At 40.2% G+C, this 14745-nt stretch overlaps 1 protein-coding gene across 5 annotated transcripts in view; it reads right to left on the bottom strand.

Moving 5' to 3' along the window:
• Aff2 (AF4/FMR2 family member 2) overlaps positions 1–14745 on the bottom strand; it is a 560677-nt gene that overhangs the window by 44060 nt on the left and 501872 nt on the right. For all 5 annotated transcript variants that reach the window (XM_029565511.1, XM_017799178.2, XM_029565512.1 and 2 more), the window contains 2 exons: positions 4306–4468; positions 1616–2614 (listed from right to left, as the gene is read on the bottom strand). In XM_029565511.1, coding sequence (XP_029421371.1) covers positions 1616–2614; positions 4306–4468 — 1162 coding nt within the window. The remainder of the gene's footprint in view (positions 1–1615; positions 2615–4305; positions 4469–14745) is intronic.

Genomic DNA, 14745 nt, shown 5'->3' with positions numbered 1-14745 from the left:
ATCCTAGTACGCCTCAGTATTCTATTGTTCCTGAGTCTCCTGTACTCCTAGCATTTGCCTACCTGCTACTGTTCCTCAGTGTTATAGCATTCCCTAGTTTCCTAGAGCTATAGGGTCCTAGGACTTCCTGTCTTCTGGAACTCTTCAGTCTCCCACCACTTCCTGGGCTGTCCGCACTTTCCTGTTTCCTACTACTCCCCAGTCTCCTAGCACTGCCTGATACGCTAGTACTCCCTTTTCTCCCAGTGTGCCCCAGTTTTCTAGTATGATATCTTCTTATGTCTTAGTGTTCCTCAGCTTCCCAGCATTCCTGTCTCAGAGGTCCCCAGTCTGCTACTTCTCCTGTTCCTTCTAGCACGCTACAGTCTCCTGTCACTCCCAGACTCCACATACTTGCCTGTCTCATAGTGTTCTCGAATCTCCCAGAAATTCTCAGTCTTGTGATTCTTCAGATACCTACTTACTCTACAGTCTCCTGCATTCACTCAGCTCACAGCGCATCTCTTTACGATCATAGTCAGTTTCCTAGTACATCTCAGTCTCCTGTCTTTAGAGCTCCCCGATCTCCTCTTGATCTTGCACCCATTATTTGCATTTCTTCCAGTTTTCCTCTGGGTTCTAATGTTCTCTTTTCTCCTAGCTCACCCCTGTGTCTTGATACTCCCTTGTTTTCTGGTCATGTTTAGTCTCTTCTGCTTTTCAACCTCTAAATTACACCTGAATGAAGACTCTTGAAAGATCCTATTTCATAGGTCACTGTTGTCATTGGTAAGCTGCTCTTAACTAAGCAATATAAGCCATTTCTGGCCATATTCAAGACCCTTCTTGAAAGAAACAGAAAATGGAGAAATGATTAGGAATTGCTTCTCTAGCCACTATGGTGTTTTGAAGAACAAAGTACCAAAGTAGCACCATGAGACAATGCTATTCTGAAAAACCAACCCGAGGCAAATCAGAAAGCATTTGTAGACCATAAGCTCATCTATCTAGACATATTTTAATTGGTAAGGGTCACTCTGGATTTCCCCTCTTCATGGCAGTATGTAGACTTATAATTGGTCCAAAAACAAATTGGTGAGATTTTTCACATAGGGTAGTAATCTTTGCAGGCAATGTAAAGTGTTCCTGTGGCAGAAGCCAGGATGCCCTCAGGATAGCTGACTTACAAGAGTAGTAATGTTTGTCCGCAGAAATAAACAAACCCAGAGGATGGACCTGGGTGTTGTGGTCACATGGGTGCCATGCTGGAGTGGGAGACCGCAAAGCAATAATGCACTAATACTGTATAATAATACACTGTTAGTAGGAGTGGTTTAAGGAGCTGACTCCAGGGACTGGTTAGGGAAAGGACTTCTATGTATTTTTCTTTCCTGTATATCATAACTTCTCACTACGGTCAGAGCTATACTTTCCAATGACTGTCACCACACCCCGATCATTCCTAATACTATGTCTGGTTATATTCAAATACTGCATTTCCTTTGAAAATGTCAATTTCTTTACCAGAGCTTGCAATCCTCTACAGTTGGGCTCCTTAAAAAGAAGATTCCAGATAAAATTCGACAACAAAGACCCTCTGCTCACAATCACTTGAAGATTCCATCAGACAACTCACCTTGGACTTACGCTTGCCCTTAGGGGCTGGTTTTTCCACAGCTGTGGCAGCAGTCTGACGCTTAGGTTTTGAGGCAGTCTCCTTGTGATCTGTCTTAGTGGGTGCTGCTGGGACTGAGTTTTGGCCAGGGACTCTAGAAAGTAAGCCAAGGTCAATCTTCACCCAGAGGTTCTTCGGAGTCTCATAATCCCGTATAGGGGACAAAAGTTCAGTTTGTATGATCGGAAGAGGGGAAAACACTGGCTCCTCATTGGTAGATGAGCTGTTGTTGCTGCTATTCAAGGTGTTAAGGGTCAGTCTGGCACTAGAATTATCCTTGGATTTTGCAGTGTTACCTCCAGGAGCAATGCAAGGAGGCATTACTTTGATCTGGAGGGTTTCTTCCTGGTCTGTGTTGGAGTCAGATGTGGATGAATCTGTTTCAATGAATTCCCGGGACTTTGGCACAATCTTCCCAGGCCCTCTGTACTTCTTCTTTTCTGCAGCCACAGGGATGTGGGGCCTTGGTTCTTTCCTAGGGACTGGTTTGTGGACAGCAGCTTTGCTGCGGCTTCGTGGTGGGTCAGGATGGTCCACACATTCTTTTTCTTTGGGAGTGCTACTGGTAATATTTGGTTTGGGCCAGGTAAACTCCTCAAAGCTGGTGTTCTTCTCAACCTTTTTTGGTTGTTTCTTTCCAGTTGTTCTTTGAGAAATTGTGTCAATTGACGTTGACAACTTATGCTTCAAAGCCTTTGTTTCTGGAATTTTCTGAATGGGCCGAGGACGGGCTTTTTCCCTAATGAGACCCAGGAGAGGCCTTTCTTTGGGTCCAGCCAGAACCTGGCTGGGGTTTGATTTCACTTTGTTCTGGACTTCTATGGGTTGTATTATTGGAGGAGGCAGAGAAATGGTCTCCATGGGTGTTTCATTTTGGCCACAAATAAATGACTTGTTTTGGGATGTGACTTTATTCAGCCATTTGTCCAGCTGCCATTTGTTGGTTGAAGGTGGCTCAGGCTACAGATTGAGAAACAGCACAAGAATGAATTTTACTTGTGGAGAGTTTAAGGTGACCTTCTCTATAGAAACTATCTGTTAATAAAAGCTCAAATGATGTTGGCTGGGGATGTAGTTTGTAGAATGCCTACAATTCACAAAACTCTGGGTTCCATCCTCAAAAATGACATAAGCCAGGTGTGGTAGAGTGCACAAATGTAATTCCACACTTGGGAGGTATAGGTAGGAGGATCAGATGTTCAAAGCTATCTTTAGCTATATACTAAGTTTGAGGCCAGCCTGGGCTACATGAGACCCTTTCGACAGTAAAAAACGAAACAAACCATTTTGGGTATTAAATGACAATCTACATATAAACACACACACACACACACACACACAATCGTAGAAGCATTTACTATCAATGCAAATCGAATTAGTGATTTATTTTCCCTTTGTGTCTGACTAGATATAAATAACCCAACTTCAGATCAACCAAAGTATTTCTTAACGCTAATTTTTACTGTTACACTGGAATATAATAGAAGGAAGCAGTAATCATATTATTGTTACTGAAAATAGCAAATATTTTTTTAACATGAGTCAAATACAGTCCTGGGGTTTTGACTTGCACTTTCTCATTTCATCTTATATCTATAGCTATAAGTATCTATAGAGCTATGAAGTGAATTTCTTTGTCGTACCAGGTACAGGCTGAGGAGACAAGAGCAGTTATTATGAATTCAGACAATGGGAAGGATAAAACATTTTTTCTATTTCAAAGTTCTTGTTTTGTTACTTTGTGATGCTACGCTAAGCATTTTCATAAAGTATTATTACCAGATACATGATGTATATTGAAATAAAGAACATGTCATTTCTTGACTACTATTTTACCTTTTCTAGCATCAATTTATCACTTAAATAACTTTAAAGGAGAGTAAGTATTGGCGTCCTCAGGTCCAGAACTGTGTCTGATTTGGTTGGTTCACTTACAAAGAAGCTGCTCACATTGTCATTACTGTGGTAGTTTTATGTGGGACAAGGCATGGGGCCCAGAGTAGCTAAATGACTTCCCCACAAAAGCCATCACAGAGTGTGCTGGATAGCGTTAGTGTCAACTTGACACACCTGGGTTGAGGGAGCCTCAATTGGGGAATTTCCTCTATTGGACTGGCCTGTGGCCATGTCTGAGGGGCATCTTCTTGATGAGTGATGTGGGAGGGCCCAGCCCACTGTGGGTGGTGCCACCCCTGGGCAGGTGGGCCTGTGTTGCATAAGAAAGCAGGCTGAGCAGGAGCCAAGAGAGCAAGCCTGTAAGCAGCGTTCCTCCATGGCCTGTGCTCCAGCTCCTGCCTCCAAGTTCCTGCCCTGAGTTCCTACCTTGGGCTCCCTGATGAACTGTGTGTGACCTGGGAGATGTAAGACAAATAAACCCTTTCCTCCCCAAGTTGGTACTGGTCAGAGTGTTTTGTCACAGCAATGAAGAACAAACTAAGACACAGAGTAAGACGTCTTTGCATGTTAGAGTCACACAGAAAAAATTTGTATGAAAGGGCATATGTGAAGATGTTTTAGAGAAGCAATCCTATCAACCCCCTGGCTACTTTTCTGAAGTAGTTATTGTGCTAAATATTCATACTGATACATGGGGCGTGCAGTTCAAGGCACAGCACATAGATGAATGTTGGGACCTTGGCAATTTCACTCACCTCTGGAGTGGCCACTCGAGGAGGAGCCTCATTGGATTCACTGTCAGTGGTGCTGCTTTCAGTGTCTGAGTCTGATTCAGAGCTACTCTCTGAGTCACTGGAACTGCCAGACCCCCCACTGCCTTGCACTGCAGGTAGAGGTGGTGGTGTGGCCAACAGAGGGCTGAAAGAAAAATGACATCATTCATTACCTCATCCAGTCTCAGACTATAAGGAAATGACTCCGTTCAGCAGAAGGACTTATTATCTGTGAGCTATGGGCAAAGCAGAGTGTAGGGTCTCCATCTTACAGGGAGGAAATGTAAGGTAGCATAGGCCCAGTGACTGATCCATTATTAAAGTTTTGATTAGAAATAGGACTGCATTTATGCAAGCATCTTAGCTCTCAGCACAGTGCTTTTTCTACCAGGAAAGGCTGGCCACCCTCAGAGTCCACAGGAAAACTTGCAGCAGAGATTGCATGCCTTCTGGATGCAGGTGAGAAGCTGAACCTTAGATGCTTATTTGCTCCATTTTTATTTATTTCAGTTAAGTTTTCATTTTATGTTGCCATCTTGTATACTCCAGAAGTTGTTTGAAGTCTTTAATTTTAACCAAACTCAGTACAGTCCTACCCTTAAGAAATGGAATATTTCTCTTTCATTTAATTACAGGAAACTGAGACCTGGGGTCTAGGAGTGACTTGCCTCTGACTCCCAGCTAGCTGGAGAGCTGAAGCTAGCCCCTGGCTCTGTAGTACTCCTGCTCCTTCAAAGGACAGTAGCTGTTCCCAGTACCTTCCCTGCAAGGACCATAGGTGGTAAGGTGGTTCTCGATTGATTTCTCTTTGTTGGATGCATGAATAAAGAAATGAGAGAATGTACTTTTTGACTCTTTCACTACCACAGTTTTGTAAACACTTACTGAGGAGGTATGATCCTAAGGAAGTAATCACCTCCAATGATTGATTTTTGTACAACCAATCAAACAAAACATGTGAAAGGTTACACCTTTTGCCACTGGGTGTGGTGGCACAAGCCTTTAATCCCAACACTCTGAAGGCAGAGGCAGGCAGATCTCTGTGAGTTCAATACCAGCCTGGTTTACATAGCTAGCTCCAGGCCAGCTGGGATTACAAGGAGACCCTGTCTCAAAAAGATGGGAAAAAATACACTACCACTGGATACTCTCTATTAAGAATTGCCTCTTCCTTTTCAATCATTTGCTCTTTGTGCCATGTAGCAAATCAACCTCAGCTGTCTCACGGCATACTGAGGCATCACATCACTCTGCTTTCCCTCAGAATCTCTGCTCAAAACTTTGAGGAAGGTTTTAATCTCTTTGTATCTCTTCGATCTTGTCTTCCTTTGGAGGCCTGTTCAACTCATGGTACATGGAAGGCTTGGGGTCAGTGCGTTCCCCCTGTGATGCCATGTCTGGTGTTACTTTTCTGGTCAGCATTCATCTGGCCCTCCAGTTATCTCTCATACTACAGTGACTAGTTTGGCTTTCTCATCTGATATTCATCAAGTCTGAGGCAGGAGTTCAGACAAGGCCAGCCCTGGCATTAGAGGCCATCTGGCCTTCTGGTCCAACCTTCAAACCTAAGACAGATCTACTTAAGGGATTCCTTTGTGCAAAACTCCAGAAGCATATACTTTTGTCCTTTTCCTGAGCCCATAGCAGTTCATGTTCTGTCCCCTACCCTTAGCAGAGCATCTCCTCCAACATTATAGCTCTTACTCCTGGGCTGAAGATATTCATCCCCAGCTGCTAAAGAAGAAAGAAGACCCTTCTGAAACCAGCATTGGCTTAGCATCAACTACCATTCAGCATAGGGAGCCTGTTTGCACTACTTCTGCCTTGGATCCGTAAAGTCTGGCCCTTTAATCTCCCAGGTAGGCATTTTTGCTCTGTGAATGACTCATTTCATAAACTTAGCTTCTAAGTTCTACCCACAAGTACAATCCTCTGCCAAATACACCAAGAGATTAGAGAAAAGCAGGAGAAATGGAGGCTTCTGGGAGAATATGTGTACATATCCCTACTAGAGGAGGAGAAGAAACTTATAACTTAGTGCTCTTATTTCTCTATATTTCTTTGCAGATGTCTCTTTAAGTGCCAGTAATGACTCCATATTTACGTAAAGTACTCTTTAAAGTGAATCTTTTTTTTTATTCTTAGTTACTATATAAAGATTAAGAGAACATATCTAAGACTAATCCAGAGATTATGCAAACTTGGCCTCAATTCCCTCCAAGTAAGTTTCAATTATAACTTAGAACATCTGTGATACTGAGAATACTGTGAGGTAGACTGAAGGATAAGAATCTAATTTGTATCCAGTTTTATTATTTTCAAGTTATTCACACATACACATTACTTTGTGGCTTCCTGTAAGAAGCTGGTGATCCTGATATTATCAATTTAAAATAGACTGTTGATTTGCTTTGGGATATTTCTGGATGGAGTACCCATTTACCAGATTATTTTGGAGCTATTTCTAAAAGAGACAAAGCAACCACTGAAGTTGACTCCTCAAGATTAAATGCATTAATATGATATACATGAAGCAACAATATTTTATTTACCAGAATGAATGTACTCCTACTAACTCAAAATGAAAGCCACAGAGATCTAATAGGAAATTCTGTGTATGTAGGTATGTGCTTATATAAGTGCTCTATACACAAGGACATTCTAAGTACAAATGCATTTTGGGACATAGTTTTTTTTTCCGTTTTCTTATTTTAGTATAATATTTTTGCTAATTCTTTAGAAACTTCAAACAATGAATTTGATCTGTCCACATACAAGTGGGTGTGGGGCCATCCACTGGAATATGGTCGACACGTCAGGACCAAAGTATTAATGAAAACTGACTCTCCCACTCCCAAAAGCCATCAATTGTCCACAGCTCTTCAGTGAGGAGTCAAGTTCATGAGGCGGTCCTTCCTCTGTGCTAGAATATTGTGAGTTCATGAATGTTGTGGTCCTTTCATGTCTAGAACACTCAGTTTTTCTGTGGTCCCCCTGATATCTGGCTCTTACAATATTTGTACTCCCTCTTCTGTGATGGTCCCTGTACCTTCAAGGGGTGGACAGAGAGATACCATTTCTGGCTGAGCACTACATTGTCCCTTATTTCTACACTTTGACCAGTTGTAGGTTTCTGCATTAACTATTGTCCACTGGGTATGTAGATATTTTAAACTTCAAAATTAATATTGTCAATATAGTCATATGTAAGTATATATGTATATAGAATGCTTCTAGTGGGATCTGGGAATTCACCCTTTAATGACTATTAAATTACTAATATTAGTAATATTGGTGTAGTAACCTTCACAGTATAGTTCACATCAGCTTAAGTCAAGGGTGTTATAACACAAATTTGTATCAAACTTATAAAAAGGTTCTAGAACTTTTTGATTTTAAGAATCCTAATTAATTCAGTGATTATGTATGTAGATCGAAACCACCATACTTAGTCTGCTAAGATCCACATCTGGATCTAGGCTTCAATTCCCATGGAGCCACCTTGCGGCCACCTGCTTTGCTCCCAGGGACAAAAAATGAATATAATATTAGAGTAATTGGCCCAGGACCACATTCTTGTCTGGAATCCACTGTCGAACTTTCAAGTTAGGAAAGCATCCTGATACTTCGCTTTTAGGTATTCATGGGAAAGTATTAGCTATTCAGCTTAATTCCCTCTTCTACAACATTTATTTTCATATTCCACTAATTTATTTATTTTCCAAATGTACGTTAAAGTGGCTGTGAATGAATTTAACCTATGCAATACTTGCTTCTGCCTCGGAGATGAAGGATTAATGTACAGCTTATATATCCTTCATTCACCAGGCTACATTAAAATTATTTCCCACACATCATTTACTCTCATATTTAAATAAATTGTGTTTTTCAGGAATACAAGTGGTTAACAAAAGGTAACATATGATACTAAAATCATTAAATTTAATATATGAAACTATCTACTCTGTAGTCTGTACTCTATGAATTCACTTCTAATAGAATATAACTTCTCAAAGGACACGGATATGTAACACCTTCAAATTCAGCTGCTCAGTCTTTCCCAAGAACAGCTTTGCTACTGTATTCATCAGTTAACCAGCTTTACTGAGTGAAGCAAAGACTCATTTTAATTTCAATCTCATTCATTAGGTTTTCCTTACTGTAACTCAGACTGGACTAGGAGGAGAATTCAAGGCTGGGTACAGAGATCAAGAGCAGGTCATTAGAAATAACATTTTAGAGGCTTTAAAATACCTGCTGTAGACAGCATTGTCTCTGATTTGGAGGGCTTGAAAGTGCCATGGGAAATGATGAACTTTAAGAATTAGTTCATACAGGGCATTCTATATTCTAAATATGAAAATATCTATGCTTATATTGATGAAATATTTCCAGAAACACTGAGATCAATTTGGGACATCAAAATAAATGAGGCCCTGCCTTGGGACCTTGCCCTGCCTGAGAGCTCCTGAGTAGTCTGGAAAGTTAATGAGATCCCACCCACTCAGCTGCCAATGCCCTGTTTTAGGACCAGCCCCCATCACACTGCTCCAGGGCTCACATTAACCTTGCTTAGCTAGGCAGAACCCACCCATTTAATCCCACCAAGCTGCTAGAGAGATACTGAGTAGACTGCCTTGAACCATCCTGTCTCTTCAATAAGAAATCAAAAGTGAGAACCTGAAGCACAGACCAACTAACCTGTTCATACCAGACCAGAAAACAGTCAAGCTACATCACAAATTAAACAAAATAAAAGAAAAAGAAAAACTAAGATATTATGTTCCCACCAAATCCACCAGTCCTATAGAATTGTGCTACAATGAAACCTACCCTCAGGAACCCCAGTACACAGAACTTAAAAGAACAATCATAAGCATTATCAATGAATTCAAGGATACTAGAGAACAAACAAATAGCTCAAAGAGGACAGGAACAAACTCCTGAATGAAGCTCAAGAAAATACAAATATACGACTGAATGATATGACAGACAATACAAGATTTGAAAAGTGAATCCATGAAAGAGAGAGAGAGAGAGAGAGAGAGAGAGAGAGAGAGAGAGAGATGCTGAAGAAATATCAAGCTGAAATGAAGATGGAATCAAAAAATTCAAAAAGCAAATTTGAAATGACAGGAGAAAGCCTCATCAGTAGAATGAATGAAATCAGTAGAAAATCAAAATTGGAAGATACCCTAGAATAATTGGAACGCTTAAGCAAAGAACAGAAAAAAATTCAAAACACAGGACTGGTATATGCAGGAACTCTGATGCACCATGAAAAAAAAATCCACACATATAGGCATGGACTAAGGAGAAGACTCTCAGGTCAAAGGCATTGATCAGATCTTCAACAGGATTATAGAAAAAAAAATTCCCTAAATTAAGGAAAGACACACCCATACAGATACAAGAAGCACACAGAACACCACATAGACAGCACTAGGAAAAAAACTCCTCACAGCATATAAAAGTAAAAGCACTAAATGAACAGAACAATGAAAGGGTACTGAAAGATGCAAGAGAAAAACAAGTTACATGTAGAAGAAAGTCCATCAGAATTACAACTGACTTTTGAATGTAATCTCTGAAAGCCAGAAAAGCCTGGAGCAAAGTATTTCAAGTTTTAAATGATCATATGTGCCAACTGAGAATACTTTACCCAGTAAAACTGCCTATCATAGTTGAAGGAGAAAGAAAAATTATCCATGAGATGAATAAGCTTAAAGAATCCACCAAACCATCCTTATAGAGAATAAGCAAAGCAATACAAAGGACTGAAGAAAGGAATGGTCATACTCAAGAGACTACATAAAGAAAACAAATGAAACAATAATTAAAGAAACACAAAATAAGACTAAGAACACAAATAGAGAATAAAATGACAGTAACCAACACAAATATTTCAATAATAATGTTAAATAAGGATGGCCTGAATTGCCCAGGCAAAAGGCAAAGACTAGTTGAATAGACTGAGAAACAAAATCCATCTTCTTGTTGTCTACAAGAAATTCATCTTACTGTCAAGTATAGGTTCACCTTAGGGTGAAAGGATGGGAAAAAAATATTCCAAGCAAATGGCACTAAGGAATAAGTGAGCTTTGCTATTCTAATATCTGCCAAATAGACTTCAAAGTAGAATTAATTAGAAGAAATGAAGTATGTCATTTCATTCCGATCAAGGAAACAATCTAACAAGAAATATTATAATCATAAACATATGTGCACCAAATTCTGGTGCACTCAATTTCAAAAAGAATAATACTGAACTTCAACACACAGATTAACTCCCAACTTGGTAATAGTAGGTGACTTCAATACCCCATTTTCTCCAATAGAAAGATCATTTGGACAAAGAATAAATAGAGAAATGTCTGAATTAAAAGATATTGTAAATCAAATGGACCTTAGCATATATCTACCAAATGTTCCAACCAAACACCAAAGAATGCACATTCTGTTCAGCATCCCATGGAAGCAGCTCTAAAATAAACCACATACTGGGCCACAAAACAAACCTCAACAAATAAAAAAAAGAAATAGTTCCATGTATTCTATAAGACTACAATACAATAAAGCCTAAAATCAACAGCAAAAGAAGGTCTAATAACTGCATGAACACATAGAAATTAAACATCACACTCACTCCTTAATGATGAATGGCTCAGCAAAGTGGCAGGTTACAAAATCAATTTACAAAAATCAGTAGCCTTTCTGTATAACAAAAACAAGCAATCAGAGAAAGAGCTCAGGGAAACCCTCCCATTCACAACAGCCACAAAAAGTAAAATATCTAGAAACAAACCTAACCAAAAACATTAAAGACTGTACAATCAAAATTTTAAGTCGTTGAAGAAAGACATTGAAGAAAACAGAAGGAGATGCAAAGCCCTCCCATGCTCATGGGTTGCTAGAATTAATATGATGAAAATGACCATCTTAGCAAAAGCAATTTATAGATTCAATGCAATCTCACTAAAAATTCCCATGACGTTCTTCACAAGATTAGGAAAAAAAATTCTAAAATTCATGTGAAATCACAAAAGATCTCAGAGCCTATAACTTGATTGAATCTCCCAGCTCCTACATCCCATCCTCCTTCTAGCCCTGGGCACAGGCCCACTTCTTCAGACCTCTGGACTACCCTCTTGGCCCAGTTCCCCACCACTGCTTTCTGATCCTTTGCACCAAGACCAACACAATTCTTCAGTTTATTTTTCCTAAAGTCCTCACAGCCTGCTCCCACCATCAAATTGCCTTTGCACACCTGAGACCAGCCTTCTTCCCTGGCTGTTCCCCCCAGGCAGTCCCCTCATTGCCAACTTTCCCGCATCTGGGACAGGCAGACAGGCCTGCTCAGTCAGGACTCTGACCAGTCTACTAGTCAGCAAGAACTTGAAATACTCACCAATTTGTTTTCCATATGTAAACAAAAAGTTACTAAGCTACATAAACAATATTAAATGAACCAAAATTAAACAAAACAGAGAGATGTTCCTGTTGAACACATAACCAACACAGCAATGCAAAAACACAAACAATATGAAAAAAAACAAAAATATGTCCACTATAAAACCCACGAGTCCTAAAGAAGTGCAGAACTTTGCAAACCACCCTGCAGAACTTCTGGACTCAGAATTTAAAAGAACAATCATAAACATGATCAAAGAACTTCAAGAAAATACAACTCAAATAACTCAAAGAGGAAAGGCATAATCTTTTGACAGACACCCAATAATATACCAATATGTGGCTTAATACAATACCAAAAGCAATTCATAATTTGAAAATCGAATTCACTAAAGAGGTAGAAATAGGGAAAAAAACCCAAATGGAAATGAACACAGGGCTGACAAACTCAATAAACCAATTAGAAACAACAGGAGAAAGTCTCATAAGCAGAATGAATGAAATGGAAAACAGAATATCAAGACTGGAGGATAAAGTTGAAGATCTGGATTCCTTAAGCAGACTATGCAAAATTAAAAAAAAAAAAAAAAAAAAAAAACCCACAGGAAAGGAATACTCAGGAAATGTAGGACAACGTGAAACAACAAAATCTACATATTATAGGCATACAGGAAGGAGACGAAACTCAAAACCAATGGCATTGAACAGATCTTCAATAAGATGATAGAAACAAACTTCCCTAAATCAAGGAAACAATACCTATAAAGATTCAAGAAGCACAGAGAACACTATTGAGACATGATCAGAACAGAAAGTCCCCATGGCATATCATAGTAAAAACATTAAGTGTACAGAACAAAGAGAGGGTACTGAGAGAGGGTACAGCTGCTAGAGATAAACAACAAGTTATGTACAAAGGAAAAACTCATCAAAATTACAGCTGACTTCTCAATGCAAGCTATGAAACCCAGAAGAGCCTGGAGCAAAGTACTCCCAGTTCTAAACAACCATGGATGTTAATTCTGAATACTTTATCCAGCAAAACTACCTATCAAGATCGAAGGGGAACAGAAAATTTTCCATGACAAAAATAGGTTGAAAGAATTTATGTCTTCTAAATCAGCACTACAGAGAATACTTGAAGCAATACAAAGGACTGAAGAAAGGATGGAGCATGCCCCATAAGCTATAGAAAGAAAATAAAGGTGTAACAATGGCAACACAAAATAGGGCCACAAACACAAAGAAATTAAAATGACAGCATACAATACACACCTTTCAATAACACTAAATATCAATGGCCTCAACTCCCCTGTCAAAAGACACAGGATGGTGCAATAGATCAAGAAAGAAAACCCATCTTTTGTTGTGTTCAAGAAACTCATCTCACATTCAAGGACAAGCAGTGTCTTAGGGTGAAAGGATGGAAAAATATTTCAAGCAAACGGCCCAAGAAGCAGTCTGGTGTTACAATTTTAATATTTGACAAAATTGACTTCAAATTAAAACTCATGAGAATAGATAAGTAGGGTTACTTCATTATAATCAAAGAAACAATTGGCCAAGAAGAAATTACAATCATGAATAATTATGCACCAAACTCTGGAGCACCCATTTTCATAAAATCAGTAGTCTAGGACTATGAAACAAAAATTGACACCAACTCAGTGGTAGTGGGCAACTTTAATACCCCACTGTCTTCTAGACAAAGAATAAATAGACAGGTCAACTAGACAAAGAATAAATAGAAAGACATCTGAATTAAATGACAGACTACATGAAATAGACCTAACATATACAGAATATTCCACCCAACCACCAAAGAATACACTTTCTACTCAGCAGCTCATGCAAGTTATTCTAAAATTGGCTACATTCTGGAGCACAAAGCAAATATCAACAAATAAAAAAAATGAAATAATTCCATGCCTTCTATCAGAACTCAGTGCAATAAAGCTTATAATCAGCAGCAAAAGATGCGGCAGTAAATACACGAACTCGTAGAGATTAAACAACACACTCCTGAATCATGAATGGGTCGAAGAAGAAATTAAGAAAGAAATAAAAGTATTCCTGGGACATTCACCCTTCCATCTCCCCCACTGTTCTCTACTCCTAGTTTGGGCCCTGCGCCATTCCTAGTCTTGGGGCCCCAGACACCTGGGGAACCAATACTGCTTCCTGATCCTTTTCATCCGGAACAACTTATTCTTGGGCCCCAGGAGCACCGCTTCTGGACCTGGCCCTGCCCTCACCTCTCTCTGCTTCCCGTGACCTGCACCGCCGGCTAACTCTCCTAGCCTGCACTCCCATCCTCAGATCTCTTGGGGTAAGTCTAGAGCGCAGCACCCGGCTCTTTGCCCCCCAAAGCCACATTCACCCTTCCATCTCCCCTGCTGTTCTCTACTCCTACTTTGGACCCTGCGCCATTCCTAGTCTTGGGTCCCCAGACACCTGGGGAACCAATACTGCTTCCTGATCTTTTTCACCCAGACCAACTTAGTGCCTTCCTTGGGCCCTAGGAGCACTGCTTCTGGACCTGGCCCTGCCCTCACCTCCCTTTACTTCCCTGATCCTGCAACACCCGCTAGCCTCTTTCTGGGGCTGACAGCCTCTTTCTGGGGCTCCGAGGCTTACCTTTACTCTCCCTGATCCTTTGCATCCAGTACAACCCAGCTACTCAATCCACTCCCTGGGGAAGCTTGGGGCTTCTTCCCTCCCCATCTGCCAGTGCATCCCTGCGTGGCACAGCCACGGTCAGGGTCAGGATCGCAGGTCAGTCCAACACCCAAGTTCCTGAGGCCAAAAGCATTCTTAGAAGATTCCAGACCTAAGGAGAAAGTCTGAAAACTTCTGACTCACATTGGAATTGGGCCACCGCGGATCTCCTGAAGACAAAATCAATCCGACAACAACAGTATAAAATCAAAAGAGAGAACCAGAAGCTTAGACAAACCAGCTCTTCATACCCAAAAAGTAAACCACAAAGACACATAAAGTTCAAGAAAAGAA

This window comes from Nannospalax galili, unplaced genomic scaffold (genome assembly GCF_000622305.1).
Source record: "Nannospalax galili isolate Female #2095 unplaced genomic scaffold, S.galili_v1.0 scaffold198, whole genome shotgun sequence".
NCBI lineage: Eukaryota > Metazoa > Chordata > Mammalia > Rodentia > Spalacidae > Nannospalax > Nannospalax galili.
Note: the sequence above shows the minus strand (reverse complement) of the source record. Positions and strands in the feature narration are given on the sequence as shown.